The 16,258-nt window shown below is 40.1% G+C and overlaps 1 protein-coding gene across 5 annotated transcripts in view; it reads right to left on the bottom strand.

Annotated features, from left to right (window-relative positions):
- LOC110861496 (LIM domain transcription factor LMO4) overlaps nucleotides 1-16,258 on the bottom strand; it is an 81,998-nt gene that overhangs the window by 36,238 nt on the left and 29,502 nt on the right. Inside the window, exon 3 of one of the 5 annotated variants that reach the window (XM_035844743.1) lies at nucleotides 7,099-7,188. The exons of 3 other annotated variants lie outside the window; for them this stretch is intronic. In XM_035844743.1, coding sequence (XP_035700636.1) covers nucleotides 7,099-7,188 — 90 coding nt within the window. Of the gene's footprint in view, nucleotides 1-7,098; nucleotides 7,189-16,258 lie in introns of those variants that run through there. One more of the 5 variants, XM_035844740.1, reaches the window with a different exon arrangement.

The following is a 16,258-nucleotide window of genomic DNA, read 5'->3' as shown; positions in this document are numbered from 1 at the left end:
TGACCCACCCAGTCCTCTCTGTGTGCGCAATCCAATCCACTAAAAGCTTAGACGTTGTGTGTGTGTGCAGAAGCTCCAATCAAGTCTGAGATGATATAAATATCGAGACTCGCGATAATATCAAGCACCAATTTTAATCACTCTCTGCATAAAAATAATAATATCAAGGCGAAGACGAACAAGGTTTCGAACTCGGGACGTGACATGCCAACATTTCAGAGTAGTGAGATCCCTTAATTAATTCTGATGTAGGTATAGGTATTAACCTTTCACCATACCTTTTACGTATACATAGTTGCATGGCGCTGGAAGGGTACGTGGGAAAAATAGAATACACAAATATTTTAGACCTAAGGTCTTGTGCTTTGTGTTACGTGGCTCAATTATCTATAATTCGGAAAAAGTCATACACACGGTCACACCAATGCGACTCATCAATATTTGAGCCAAGTCTTCTTCCTGGAAGATAGAAATCTTGTGCAGAGATTTGGCTGTTTAATTAGGACTTGAAACCATATTCCATCGAGTCGCCAGTCTTATAAATACATACGATGTGTGCCTACTGAAACACGTGGATTTTATGTCCATCTGTCTGACCTCACATGTCGTGTCACTTCAATGGGAGCTATTTAATTTAGGGTTTTACATGGAAGAAATCGATCCCCGGGCGATATATCTAATTAATTAATTGCTCATCCACGACGAGGGGATCATTAAACCAATAATCATCGGAATATGGAGTCGTTTACAAAATTTTTATGAATTTCTTCCGACCAGTGCAACTGCATTCTCACCATTCTGCTCACAAATGAAATATGTGCAACTCGTGCGTATGGCGTGGGTTATGAGAGCCGACATAAAATTAAATTGCACTTTTAAATCTAAAACCCGGTCTGGTCTGAAATGTGGAACGTGTGCACGAACTGGTCCGCGTTTTGTGGTAAGCGAGTCGAGTTCACATTTGAATTTATTATTAATTTTGTCATTTCCTTACCTCACTTTCCTAATTTGCATACAAATCAAACATCTGTCATTTCCATTGTTCAACTTTTAATGACCTCTCTCTCGCTCTGCTCGGGCTGGTTGGCTGGCCATCTCAAATCAATCAACTATTTTAATGCTACGACATCCAGCCAATACTCATCATCATCCACTCCAACTACACACGACTCACTCGTCGCATGTACATGACACTCACTCCCAAAATCCAATTCCATCCAGCAATATTTCCAAATTTTGGGCTTGGTTTCATTCTCACTTTCATTTATTAAGTCAACCCGAATCCTGTGACCTGTGCTGAACGACCAACACCACTCGGCCAGGCAACCAGGACGGGCTCTGTCTTTCGCCCATAATAATAACCTTCCACGACCCACCAACAACTTGACTTTGGCCGTAATTAATTTCTCCATCGTCGTCGTCGTGGCCATTGTTGGGAAAAGCATTCCAAATTCAATTCCACTCTCGTTGAGGAGCAATTAAAACTTGAAATGGAATATTAATCCGGCCATTCCATTCCCCACTCGCTGCACTCTCGGGCATATTTCATTAATTATACATTATTCAATTAATTAGTAATAATACAATTGATTAGATTCATGCCCTCGTATGCAAGAAATACTTATCGGATTTAGATTAATAATAATGTGAAGCGAATCTGAAAACTTTTCCCTTAATTTCCATCAGCACCACGCTTTTCTAAGACTTTAAAACTTTGTACATTAATTAATACTATCTCCAATATTGCAATTCAAATTTCCCGCATAACCTCGTGATCATTACGTCTTGAAGAGAGATGCCCAAATTCACAGCGTCTCTTATCGGAAAAGTGCAGGCATTAAAATGTGTCGTAGAGTTGCAAAAGGACACGAAATTAATGCTGCATTGATGTTACGGAACTCATTGCCTGCTAAATGAGCCATTCACGAGCCGAGTCACACGTTATGGGTTTGCAATTACACACAAGTAAATCAATTTAGGATTAGATTTTGTTAATGATGACGACGCTGCGAGGGCAAAAAAGGAGCAAGCTTAGTTTATGTACGTATGTATAAACTCAACCTCAAGGTTATTTTCGGCATGAACGATGCGACGAAGATGGTCTCATCTCCGAGTGCATTGCATCGTCTTCTCGTTTCCACTCACCTTAATTAATTGGGAATCCCGAAATGTGTTCTTATTTATTTTTTAATTTACATCATCATACAGAATTCAGCCACACCTCTCTCTCTCTCTCCTCATCTCTCTCCATCTCCTCGTTAATTGGCAATTGAAGCAAATCACGATTCTAATTTTAATTTCTGATCATGATGACGAGTAAAGTTGCTCCTCCCAGCCTGCCTCGTCGTCCTGGTTCACTCTATTCCCTACAATATTAAAGTCTTCAAGTTTCCTTATTGCTTTCGTTGGACGACACATTTAGAGATACGTAACATTCGTAAATCATTAATATTGTTGGACGTCAGAGAAGAAGCAGGTCGCAATCGGACCGGAAAACGCAGCGCTTGATGAATCCCCCCACCACCTCGAATCTAATGTTGATTAGCTAATTGCAAATTGTACGAAATTTGATTCCGCTTAATTTAGAACAATTAGTGATTTACTCTCCCTTTATCTGGCTCACACTCCCTGCGGGTGGACGTGGAGAGGAGTGCATGCAGCCAGAGCAGCAGTAAGCAGTACAATGGAAAATCATTTCCACAATCCCCAATCTACACAAAATTGCAATCACCACCGCACAATCAGCCTCGCTCAATCGTCCTCATTGTCCTATGGCCGTACGAGGAGTTGTATCTTCCGAACCTCCTCAGCTATACCTCTCCTTCGGGCCTTTTTATCTTAATGAATCACATTCATTTACAAAAGCGTTCATTAAAACTTGTTAACTAACTCAACTCAACTAAACTGATGATCCTACGGTTCAACTTGTCCGCACTGCTCCTGCTCCTCATCCTCATGATAGCATGATCCATCGCATCCTTTGACATCCCATCCACACCAATCTTACTCTGCATTTCATCCCACAAATCAAGTCTGCATGCATTCAGTACATACTTTTTGCACTTCCTATGAATGTACATATGTACATGAGCCGTCCACGAATAAAGTGTGAAAAACAAATGGAACAAGTTTCTACTTTCAAAAAACAGACTAATTCTAATGCAACCCAATCTTGCAACCTTCAATCAAAATTAATAAGATGGAGATCAAAGTGTGTACTGCGTGCATGCATTTTTAATCCTGAGCCAATTACTTATTTGGTGTGGAGTGCAAAAGCTGTGCTGGCCCACCATCCATTCGGATTACTCGTCGTGAGCAATAATAATTTAATAGAAAGAGAGTTGGCTCGCCAGACATTGCTCTTGGACCAATCTAAAATATTGCTTTCACTGACGAAGAAGAGAGAAAGTTGGTCGTAAGAGACCAGTTCAGACGGCCAATCATATCTGTGCCTTTCCCTCCACTTGTACACACACGCAGGCAGCCAAGCTAACTTTCTCCCCGTTGTCGATACTCGAAACCAAACAGAATTTGCCTTCTCTCTCTCTCGTACGATTAAGCGAATGAAGGGAGAAAGCAATTTGATGTGACTTTCTCCACGATTGTCGCTTGATGATGTGAATTTTGAATGCAAAAACGGACACGTTAAGTTTTGAATTTGATAATTGAACCAGGTTGTGTTCCCATCGGGCGGGAGGAGGAGGAAAAAACGGTGCACGCCATGATGGCTTTTGGTTTGGTTGGAAGGCCCACCGGGTATTGCTTTCACTCAGTCACTCCACTTTCTGCTACTCACTCATGGGAACCAATCTCCCGAATTGCTTTTCATAATTCAGCAGCAATCACTAAATTTATGGGCGGATGAAACAAATACGTCACTTACAAAGTTCTACGACTACTTACTACTTCTCATGCCAGGCTGCCCTCTACTTGCCTTCAGTATTTAGTCTCGGTTCGTACGCCCTGAGTCCTATGCACATACATTTACGTCCGTCCTATATTTAGGTCGGGGAGAAATTGAATCTTGCTGCTAATCCATCCCACACAAACGAACAAGTCTGATCTGCTCTCTCTCATCTCGACTATTCTCGACATGTGTATGTGCATGTACATGCATGGAAATGTGCTAAATGAGACCCCATTTTTCTTGAAGCCATGACATAATGATTTAAATTTAGGGACAAATTTGCTTTTACTACGTCCACAATTTATTCTGACGCTGCTCCCTTGGTCTTCCTCGCTGCGTTGGAGAAGGAAGGAGTGGATTTTGACTAAGTCATTAAATTCCAGTTTGCCTTGCAATAAAGTGCACCTGCTTACACACAATTACTACCAACGGCGACCATACCACCATCATCTACCCACCCGGCTCTGCTGTCGGCCATATGCTCCAACCCTGCTGTCCATATCCTTAAACCGACTCCTACTACCCGGGTTTCTTATCCGTCCTATGTCCTTACGTTGCCCAGTCAGAATCGCCAGAATTCCTTGCTTTAATCTACATAAAATATTATTTACTTTCTTTTGTAATTAACTTATACCAGGCGAGGCTGCTATCAATTACATCACCACCCACCATGAGCACGACAATAAGAGACGCATGCCGGTCCTCCAATTGTGCTCAAACAACGAGTGCAAAAATTCATTACTATTGGAATCGTCTTGATTGGAATACAGTCGACCGTTCGTTAGAGAGTTGTTGGTGGTTCTTATCCATCATTTGCATCAGCTCTGGTGCAGGTTATGCTCTCTCTAGCAGGGCCTGGGAATCAACGGGAAATCAGACTTAATTAAGCCTCCTTTCCAACCGCATGCTGCCAATGAAATGATTCCAACCAGGCAAGCAGTGCAATGAGATGATGCAGCCAAAGGTTTCGTTAATTAACCCACCACATCCTACGCTGCTCCCTCCCTGCGAGTAATGAGTTGACATAATTAAGCTCAGCGTACACACCGGATCGACTCCTCGCTAAACTACGACGATAAGCTCACCTCATGTTGAATAACCCCATCGCAGGATACAATTTACCATATAGCTCACTAATTCAGGCTGCGTCTTATTAAACTGCACTCCACTTTCCTCATTAACAATTATTCATTTCATTAAAAAAAGATGACGCGCATTACGCTTTCTTAATGAGGAGGAGTAATTTCGTAATATTTTTCTCATTATTGTAAACGATTACGTTCATTACGCAATGGGATAAGGGGAAGAGTGAGGAGTAAATAATTTGCATGTTTAGATGGTTTGCTCCTCGATTGTGTTTTGTACAAAGTAAATATTTTATATTGATCCAAACTTAATGGGGATATTGGCTTATCCAACGCTGTGATCTTATCAGAGAGGGGATCAATGCAGTCTTGTCTTGTCCCATTCCAGGTTACCCGTATTTTGCACGACACCCACACCCGTGCCTTTAAATAAACTAAAACGTGCATTTCACAATCCGGTCTTTGCCAGACTCGAGCTTCACTTTCACTTTTAGTTGTTCCAAGTAATTAAACGGGCGTGAATTAAATTGTGAAAGATTTATGTACAAAATGTGGCCAGGTGTGGATGACACGGAAGCCAAACAACCTTTCCCTTTATGCATAGCTTGTATATCCAGCAGGCTTATCATCCGTTCCCCAGTCGCTATCTTCAACGACGGACATTAGGAAATCTAAAAAGGGATGACTAACTGACCGGACGTATCTAATTTTCCCACCCACCACGAGGCACCAAAATGTTAATAATGAACGAGAGGATTTCGCAATATTTCATCGTCCACCGAGTAAATACACGTGAATTGTAAGCTGGTGTACCCATCCATCCACTCGTCAAGGGCAATATATATGTCGCCATTTACCCCTCAAATGCCTCAATGAGATTATAAGCTAAAAAGGTAGCACGTTGTGAGTTGGTAAACCATCAAAACGAAACAGAGCTAACGGATATTGATTCCCACCCCGAGTTTGAGATAAGAGTCGACCCCAATAATTGATTGGGAATCAGTGGAGCATTCTTTAATTAGAGAATGTGACGTGGTGTGTATGCTTGCAAGTGATAAATAATAAAGTCTTTCTCCGTCCGTCGACTCTTCCACCCGATTCAACCCCACTCACTCACACGTGATCCCTTCGAATTCTTTCATCAACATGATGCAATAGAGATTAACAACTACATGCGAGTGGAAGCCGAGATAGTGCTTGCCCCATGATGATGGGGTCCTTGGAATTCCGACAGCAATTCAATAAAATCAGGACCTTCTCTCACTCAACTGCGTACATATGTAGATGCATACGCTGTTTGCTTGGTTGGACTAGTGGCGTCCCTCCACATTCATCATCACCACATCCACACCACAAAAGAGGAAAGAAAGACAGATGCCCATCCAGGACGACGGCCAGGTGGTAAAATTCTTCCACATACATGCATACACACAAAATGGCTTGCATATACACTGTCCCTGCAAGCACGCAACTTGGCCTGGACCCCTTCAATGAGCACGGATAAGTTGAATGAAAGCCGCTCTCACGATCTCTAATTGCATTCAGACACATTATTATATCAGAGCTGCGTACGTACGTATTGTGCATACGTTCAACTGATAGAGAACCAACACACTTTGAAATCTCTCAATTCCTAGGGAAGAAATAGTGGAGCAATCCCGTTGTTCTTTGTTGGTGAATAAAATTCTCCGACTGGATGTGCCACATGCGTGTTGTGTTGTGTTGAGGAGAGGATTCTGCTGGAGATGGTGATGAATCGAATTTACAGGTGGGTCGTCGTGTTGAGCGCAAAAGACCAGCCAACACATTTCCATTATTACAAAGCATTTATATTATTCCCAAGAAATGTTGACGGATAAATGGAATTGATGATAATGGCGGTGGTGCTTTATGGAGAAAGAAATAATAAAATGGATGGATGACAGATTGGATTTTAAGTGAGTCATGCCATGATATGCGCAAAGATCTATATTATTCTTGTGCCGAATGCACAGGTTGTTATTCCACAGGACTTGACTTTGACGAGAGAAATGCTATAAAGACTGGCAAGAATATTCCAGTAGACAATGATTGACGGTACGGCGGTGCACAAAACAATAATAATACCTGCATTTTTCCCCCTCCTTCAGACCAACTTATCCTCTGCTGAGCTACGCTGGAGAAGGAATTGCCTGCTTGACTAGTTTGGAAACTCACCTGAAAATACAAATATGAAATCATCGTTAGTTTTGTTATTCTTAGAGAGGTATGCACATAATGTGCTGGTGTGTACGCACTATTAGTTAACGAGGTTTGGAATTGGCAAGTCCACTCATGCTTAAAAAATCTCGTTGGAATTGAAACCGAGACAGGATGCGGATTGACAGGGAATTGATGACAGACAAACCCAACCAACTTTTACGAGGAACAAGATTTAGCGGTCAGCAGCGCGCAATTATGTACGTACATAGCGACTGATCCATACTGCGGCAACATCGCGGTGAGGTGAGCACAGGCCAAATGACAAATTTGAATAGGAAGTCGCATGACAAGAAAATTGCTCTATTCTCATTCTCATGCTGTGGTTATTCAGTCAAATCGGTTTCCTTTTACCTCGTCTGCTCACATTTATGTATGTACTTGTTCTTATACTTTAACTCATTATTCAATCCAACAACCTTTACGTGCTCTCCCCAATTTTTTATCTTTCTCGTCAAACAAATCATTTTCAAAACCTAACTGCTCACTACGCTAACCTGCTACATATTCGCTCCTCCAACAAAACAAACCTTGTAATGACTGCGTACTTGCTAAGTAATTGATTTTAGTACAAACTCATTCAACCATGATTCCTTTCCCTTTTCTAATTCTCTAGCTGCGCAAAAATTCACATCAAAGTTGTACAAAAAAAGTTTTAAACTTTTATAATTATTGTCACTCTCATTAAAAGGACCGAGTGGCTGCATATAATGTGTAACTTTGCTACGTGTAGGAAACAGGGAGCCAGCTGAATCCTCATTAAATGTTTAAAATGCAAACACTCTCATCTCGATTACAAACTAGATAATAAACAAGTGAATTACAATTAATTAATTTTAATTAGTTTTCCTCCGTGAACCATCGACAGCACAAAAGAAATAAAGAGAACAAGGTATCATTCTCACATTCTCTCGTCTTATTAAAGGAAATTGTTTCATGTTTTTATGCACAATTAATACAAAACAAATCTCGTCTCATCTGATAATGGTGTAACAAGGGAGGAATACCATGTGTATATATGCTTGTATGCATGTATGTATTAGCAAGCAGCATACAATTTAAAATTATCCTAATCAGCAACATTATTAATAAAAAGAATGGAGTAATGGCAATTAAAAAAAGGAATAAATCACAGCGACCGTGTCGGATCTGGGACGACGAAGAAAAAAATCTAGACTAACTGCGTCACTAATTTATTCGAGAGGAGCGATATTATTACTGCTTAATAATCGGACACGTTTTTCCTTGAAACTGGAGAAATCTTGGCAAGGAATACATAATAATAAATTACTCACTTTTATGGAAACTTGCAAAAAAATCAAGGCCTTGCCTCGTGTTACACATTAAAATTTGTATCAAATTATTCATCTCTGCTTTTGCAATATTATTTAGCAAGTAACTATATTTGACGTAAGAGTTAGAGCTAATTAGCAGCTCGTAAATTGTTTTTATTGTTCAACTATCTGCTTATATTTTTTAAAGAATTAAGTGGTTTCTTATCCATCCATATTAGTGGATAATAAGCAAACTTATATCATTTCTGTAGGAAAACGAGGTTCGGGATTCCCTATCCACCACACTTTCACACTTATCATCCGTCTTATCTAACCCATTACGCTCCTCTTCGAATACGAACTTTAATCAATTACAGTGTTGTACTGTACTCATTAAAAATTAAAGCTACCTAGAATTTATGTAGGTGCTGTCGCTTTCGCAATAACTTTGAATTTTATAATTTGCCCATTTTCTCACGAGCAAAGGACAGCAGATCATATCCAATGCCAATTAACAATTCCAGTCCAAAAAGTTATAATGCTCGATTCGCCTTGAGCAATGAAATGCTATCTTTTCCATTGTTCTACTTTGAGAACGTATTCTTTATCGGGATGAGTCACATTGAGCCTGCACACACACACGAGTCAATTACGTAGTAAAAGTATGAGTTGCACGTCCAACCAACCAACCAACCACACTAAAGATGCTATCATCCCATTTCCCCATTAATTGTCTGTCATGTTACAATTTAAAAATTTGCAATTATTATTAAACTGCTGAAACTCTAGAATAGCAGGCTAAACACGACGGCATTATCTCATCGCATCCAAAGTTGAGGAATAATTGAAGAGCTTTTCCACACGCAAAAGCAGGCAGGCAGCAGTGTATGCACAGTACGATAAGCACACATATGCATTATCATTATTGTACTCCACATCCTAAATGCATGCATAATCTGAGCACGTGAACTGTGCTGTCTTTAATTAATTTCGTCCCCATTATTCCACGCCATAATTAGGACGGGATGGATGGGCGAGGATGGTGACGAGGAGGAGGAAGGCAGTGCATGCACATAACGTTATTATTACTCGGAGGAGGACGACATTCATTAATTAATATTCGCGACTGGACTGATTGCACAAAACAAAGGCAGCTCCAACCACCCAGGATAAGTTGGTGGCACGTACATATTGTAGATACGTAGGCATATGCATAGCTCGCCTGCTTGTCATTCAAGTGTCAACCAAAAATTCCTCCGCGTCTCTCGACTCTTCTTTAATAACACGAATTAATTAATCACACTTAATTAATTAGGACCCACAATTATCATTACTCTCGTCGCACGAGCATTATAATTATAATTATTAGACTGGACTGGATATCGAAATATTTACCATAAACTGTAGCAATCATGTCGTCACTGACGCAGACTCGTCGTTCTTGTCAAGACTAAAATATTATCTACATCCGCTCATTAACTGGATACCATGCGAATAATGGAATTTCTGTGTTTTTCAGGGGCCAAACCACCAACTCTACGCCGAGTAGATGATGACCAACCAATTAGACTCTGCTCTGACGGGGATATCTTGTAGATTCTGAAGAATTAGACCAAAATCTCGAAATTACATTGTATTATTGCATCTACTTTTCGATCGCGTGTTTTTCCTACTCGGAACTCGTTTATTATTTATTTTGAAGCTCCAAAGTTCACTGTCAAGCTCGACTTCACCATTTTAATGAGGAAAATAGTGTGTACTAAGTAACTACCGATGTACGACTAGTACCTCTAACCATAATCATAATTATTATGTCTTAACTCAATGGTAGGGAAACAATGTGCATACCATGTAGCATCGTACACATGGAAAACTGTATGTGCATTACTACATATGTGTGTACGTATCATTGCCATGCAGTCCCGATCGTGGTTGTTGTTGTTGTTGTACCCATCATTTACTTAATTAGACATTGAATTAAACAATTAGTCGTGGTTTTGGTCTGGTCTGAAAGTGTTGATTATTAATAAGATGAGAATATGAGGTAGGAACAAAGACCAAAAATCTGGAGATGATGAGCGATTAGGGCAAATTCATCCATGCGATGCACACACATTGTGGATCTTCTTATCATTCCGATGAAGAGAACAAAGTACTCCCCGTAACAATAACAATAATTCCACTTTTTAATTGCAATGCAATCACAACAATGAATCCAATGGGAGAGCCAGTGAGTGAACTAATCGCTAATGAAATGATTTTTTGTGCGTCAAAGAATAATGATAAATGGCTGACGGAAGTTGGTTAAAGGATTCGATTCTGGGAAAGGAGACCTTCTTCTTCTTGCAGAGGTTCTTGTGGCAGAGGCAAAAGAAGCGTAGAGAGCAGAGCGGATGAGAGTCGACAAAAAACGAAAAGTTTGAAAATTAATTAGCTGAGCAGAGTCAGTTTGCTCGCCTTGTTCGCATTGGGAGAGAGAGAGAGAAAGAGAGCAAACCTAATAACCTTCTCGCAATAATAAGACAATGAATCCACACTTAAATCGTAATTATCCATCTGAATGGAAGAAATGAAGGAAAAGTAAATAACTTTTGCCTCGCTAGAAGAGATTTTGTTCATCATGATTCAAACAATCTGTTGTGGTTTGGTTAATTTAAAATTTAATTAAATTCTTTTTCAGCGATTAGGACGCTCCTTTGTACTCTGTAATTAACACCATACCTCACACGAGTAAATATGCACATCACACAGCGTACCTTACATCACGGGAAAATATAATTATTACTAACCAGCCAAGTACACAAGTCTATATGCCAGGTACTTCACTCGCGTTCTGTCCATTCTGGTGGTCAGACAAAGAATAATATGGCACCGAGTATGCTGCACTGCTAACCCCACGCTGAATTTAATTTCAATAATCTTTCACATCTTGAGATGCAATCTTGGAATTAAAGCAAATCATTAAAACTTTGTACCATCTGCCACTTTAGCCCGTAATGCGAGCATTTTGCATCCTATTGTTTATGCTGGTTTGAGATGTGAATAATATGTAATTATTTTTACGGGGGAGGAAAACCAACATAAAACTCGATTGTAGTTGTTGGGTCATGGAATTTACACAGGATGTGAGATTTGCACGGATATTCCGATTTACGTGAAAAACTAGATGTTTGTTTTCCTGCATCATGACCAACGCAACACTGTTTGAAAGTCGTAGGTCGGAGTTAGCACGTTCTTCTGAGAGGCATAAATGTATATATATGTAAATTAATCCTTCCGCATCTATTGTTGTCGAGTACGAGTACGAATTGGGTGTATCTATGTATATAGGATTCAATAAGTAGTTCTAGTCGTAAATAAAGTTGCGTTATCATCGAGAGCTGATAAGCGACAGGTTGATAAGTAACTGGCAATAAATACTTGTTAAGGCGATCTTTGGACTGAAATAAAGCGCACATAAATATTGGGGTTTGCCAAGGTTCAGACCGGTACATATTCTTCTTGGCGAGTGAGATGACTATGGGTGGCCAATTAGTCCAAATTTCACCCAAACCTTTTAACTCTTTCTGACATTAACGGACAATAAGATGGCAACAAAATTGAACTTGTGGACTCATTTTTGAATGTTGCAACACGATTAGAATAGGAGTGCGAGGCTCTATATTTTTGTACCGTCCAGTCCACGCAACCTGATTATAATTGGTTATTTCGTGCCTTTTGGGGATTGACCATCCTGCAGCAAGACTGATACCGCCAGGATTATTAGCCTCCTGTCCCAGGACATATTCCTTTTCTGCTCCAAAACCGGAATTTTTCAATTGCTGCCTCCTTAACTCGTTGGCGTAATAAAGAGTAATAAAGTATAAAACGGCGATTACTCGGCGTTCAGGGGCAATAACGATAAATAAGTCCACGTCCACCACAGACATGGAGACCAACACCTTAGCCCCCTCTCATGTAGAATGATTTCCATGCATAATAATAATGTCAGATTGCATCTCGAGACGAATTATTGCTTCTATTCCTCCAATTAATGAACCATCTGTGAAAAACTAATTGCATGAATGAGCGAGTAGCTCGACTGACTGCATCAAGAAAAAATTGATTAGCAAGTTCTCTCGTTAATAAGGAAAAGATTTTGTCGCAACGAGTGGACGACGACTGAGAGGATAAAAGATGTGGCCTTGATTCAGAATTAAACTGGCTTTTATTACGATATCCCAGAGCCAAGAGACTCGATCCTCTGCTAATGAGGCAGATTTCAAATCAGTTGATTGTCTCTGCACCACAACTGTCGTAATCTCCACTCTGTCGCTCATGTCGTCGTGGTTTTAAACTGGTCGCAACTTTATTGGTGGTGGTGCATCGATTTTTTACTAGTTTCATGGCTGAATTGCCATTGCCTCTGAGCTAAATTGGCCAGCGTTGCACTAAATAAGTAAATATATACCCATGCCTCTGATAGACTCGTCTGGATTGGATTGTGTGTGTAGAGCAGATTATTGGTGATCCTGGCATCTCGCTCATCTCATCGGGCAAACCCAATCCAATTAAGAGTCACTTCTTTCTCAACAAAGAGTAATTTCTCCTCCAAGATAAAGGAGTTCGTTAGTGTGTTACACTTTGGTCCGCGGGACGAGGAGGACGAGAGATCGAGCTTTATTAGACTTTGTTGCTTAAAAGTTTGCTTAATGGTGGCACAGTCGACGTGACGGTGTGAGGAGCTTGTTTCTTGTATGTAAAGTTGAGCCGATTCCTTCTTGAGCACAACAATATAGAGAAACAAACCATGTTGTAACCAGCATTACCTCCATTAAATGAAGTCAGTTTTATACTTTATGTTTATTGGAAAAAGCTCAATTGCATTTTCCTCCTTTTAATTAACTGTCTAATGATTTACAACAGCACAATAAGTTGAGTTTACTCGAGTGAGTGAGCAAGGGGAGCATCCAGCACTCACTTGGTCAGAGATTAGCATGCATCCTTCCCTCCTAGTCCAATCAGGAAGTGTTTGCATGTCGCCTGAGCAAGGAACTGGGAACGACGCACCACTTAAATACTTTCCTTCTAGCCCGAGAATAAACAATTATCCAAACTCAGGTAAAACTGCACAAGTTTATTAAGCACGTTGTCTCTCCCTCTCTGCACACCTTTGCAACAATGGAGCGGAGAGTGGGGCAGACAAATTTGATAATAATCACATCACCTCACATCATCATATTATCAACCTCACCTTATTCAGTCAGTCTTGTTCATTATTACGGCAAACGCATATGTTAACCATGGACCTATTCATCATGCATATTGTATTCCGTAAATTTCAGGCTCTGACTTTATTACCCACGGTAAGTAATTTATACAACCAATTAAACAAATCCATTTAATTTCCCAGTTTTCTGTTTTCAATTACATTTTTAAATTAGGAAACTCCACTTTTTGCCTTGTAGCGCAACTTAACGAGAACAATTACCGCTCTCGAGAGTTAATTTACATTCTGATTAAAAGTTTGGTCGCGTATTCAATTTACAGATCATTTCACATAATAATAATAATAATACGTATATCGCACACACTCGCTCACTGAGAAACAAGCGATGATGATGATGAAGTAGTATGCATGTGGCTGAGGAGAAGGATCAGTCGGGGAGGAGAAGGTAACAACAAATTGAAATTAAGTATAATACGATCTCTTGTAAAGTAAAGTAATGATTCAATATACTGCGCAATACAATCAGCAGAAGAGCCACCACAAGTACGTACAACAATTGATGCTAAATTGGCAAAATGTGATTGCATAGAATTTCTCTGTAGTAGAAGAGCCATGCAATGCAATCATAATTCGTCCCTTGATTGGCCTCTCTGACTTGCCATAAATAAATGCTGGTGACTTGTGACGATATACAAAAGTTTGTATGCTTACATATGCATACTTACTTGTGAGCACCCATATAATGATAATAGTAACACGTACTGCTGCATATATGTAGCTGACAACAAGGAGCAACCAGTTTTAAACCAGCACTTTTGCTATTGCTGGCTGCTATTACGTCTGTCACCTTCAATTCCATTTTACTCGCAGTGTGCATTTGTCTACTTCCCCTTTCTTCAGTTCTTCTCCTTCGTCTTCATCACGACTCTTATAAAACTCCTCCAACAACTAACTTGACAAAACCTTGAGAATAGCTGCGGGATGACCAAATTAGTGTCATTGTTGTTGCCACTTGTTATTCGTGCCGTAATTAATTGACTGATTTTATGCATCGCTGGAATATTTTGGAAAGCAGAGTTAATGAGGTATTATTCCATTTCAGATTCATCATGTTTTCTGGTTCTTCTCATTTTCGTCCTATTCACTAAATACCTATTTTCTTGCTCTTCTTATTGTTGCTCTTTCTAAATTAAATGGGACAATGGGCTTGGATGATGTGATGTAAGATGAGATGGCATACGTACCTAAGAAGACGAGGCAACGAGAAGGAAAACATTTTTGGCTGCTGGAGATGAAATGTTTAATTACGTTTATTGCACTTTTAATGAAGGAAGCTCATCTCATGTTTGGGTGAAGCTAATTAATGGGAAATCCCAGATCGGGCTTCATACTTGGTATGTGTACATGGCATACAAAGTTTAATACCACCACCACCACCACCACCAGAATGGCTGGCTCATTATACGTACGTACAAAAGTATGCAAGTAACATCTCACTTGACTTGGTGAAGAAGGTTAATCACTTTACAGAGGTGGAGGAGAGGAGAATAATAAATGACACAGATAGGCCACAAACCTGTACTCTGCACTAACGAGAGCCCAGAAATATGAAATTGCATTAGTGCATCCTATAAGGATGATCCAAACCCATTTTGAGAGATAATCTCGACAATATGCACATAATCTGCACTGCTCTCACCCAATAACCTTGCATTGCCCCACGCTCCGGAGTTGCTCGGAGGAGGAGACGCTTCTTGCTCTTCACATGCCAGGGCGCATTGACATTTAATATTTTCTAATAAAACAGCAATTGAAAATTCAATAAAGGCGTTTCTCTCGTGTGAGTGTGTGCCATATTATAGGATTTGAGTGGGAGAGAGATTCGTCTATCTCACATTTTGTTATGTGTCCTCGAAATTGAATGCCATCCATCCATAACCCAATAAATGCTGGATAAGATTCTCTCATCTTCTGACGACGACCATGTAGCTCCGCTTCTCCTCCTGCCCTTCTTTCTCCCCATTCGATTGTTGGGTTTTACGAAATCTGTCAATATAATAATTTCTTTTTTGTCTTCTTTTTATTGAAAAGATGTCTCAAATATCGGCATGTCGTTCCTACTGTCATTTGCTTGCTGTTAGCTGTTACTATTAAATTGCTCCTGCTGCCTCCCGTCGAATAAGGCACGAGAAGTACGACTGAGGAGGAGGAGGAGGAACAAGAAGTAAAGCAATAAGGGAAACGAAGTTATAAGATCCAACATCAAACCAGCCGTGACCCAATCCATGTTCCTTTATTGGAAAAGTGAGGAATGGCAAATACCTCGTGTATGTAATGTTCAATAGTAATCTACGACCAACAGCCCAGGCTCAGATCCTTCTTCTTCTTATGCGACTTGCCTCTTCCACTCTCTCCGTTAATCGTGCCATTACAGAAGCAGGAGGAAGGGCTTACCAAAAAATTGATACGGAGGAGCCTTTAGGTCACACGGCGGCCGTGACATGGGAAGGATTGAATTACGAGAAACTATTCCATTTAAATGGTC

Source organism: Folsomia candida, unplaced genomic scaffold, assembly GCF_002217175.1.
Source record: "Folsomia candida strain VU population unplaced genomic scaffold, ASM221717v1 Fcan01_Sc042, whole genome shotgun sequence".
NCBI classification, from domain to species: Eukaryota; Metazoa; Arthropoda; class Collembola; order Entomobryomorpha; family Isotomidae; genus Folsomia; species Folsomia candida.
The sequence above is the reverse complement of the archived record's forward strand: the minus strand, read 5'-3'. Positions and strand labels throughout refer to the sequence as shown.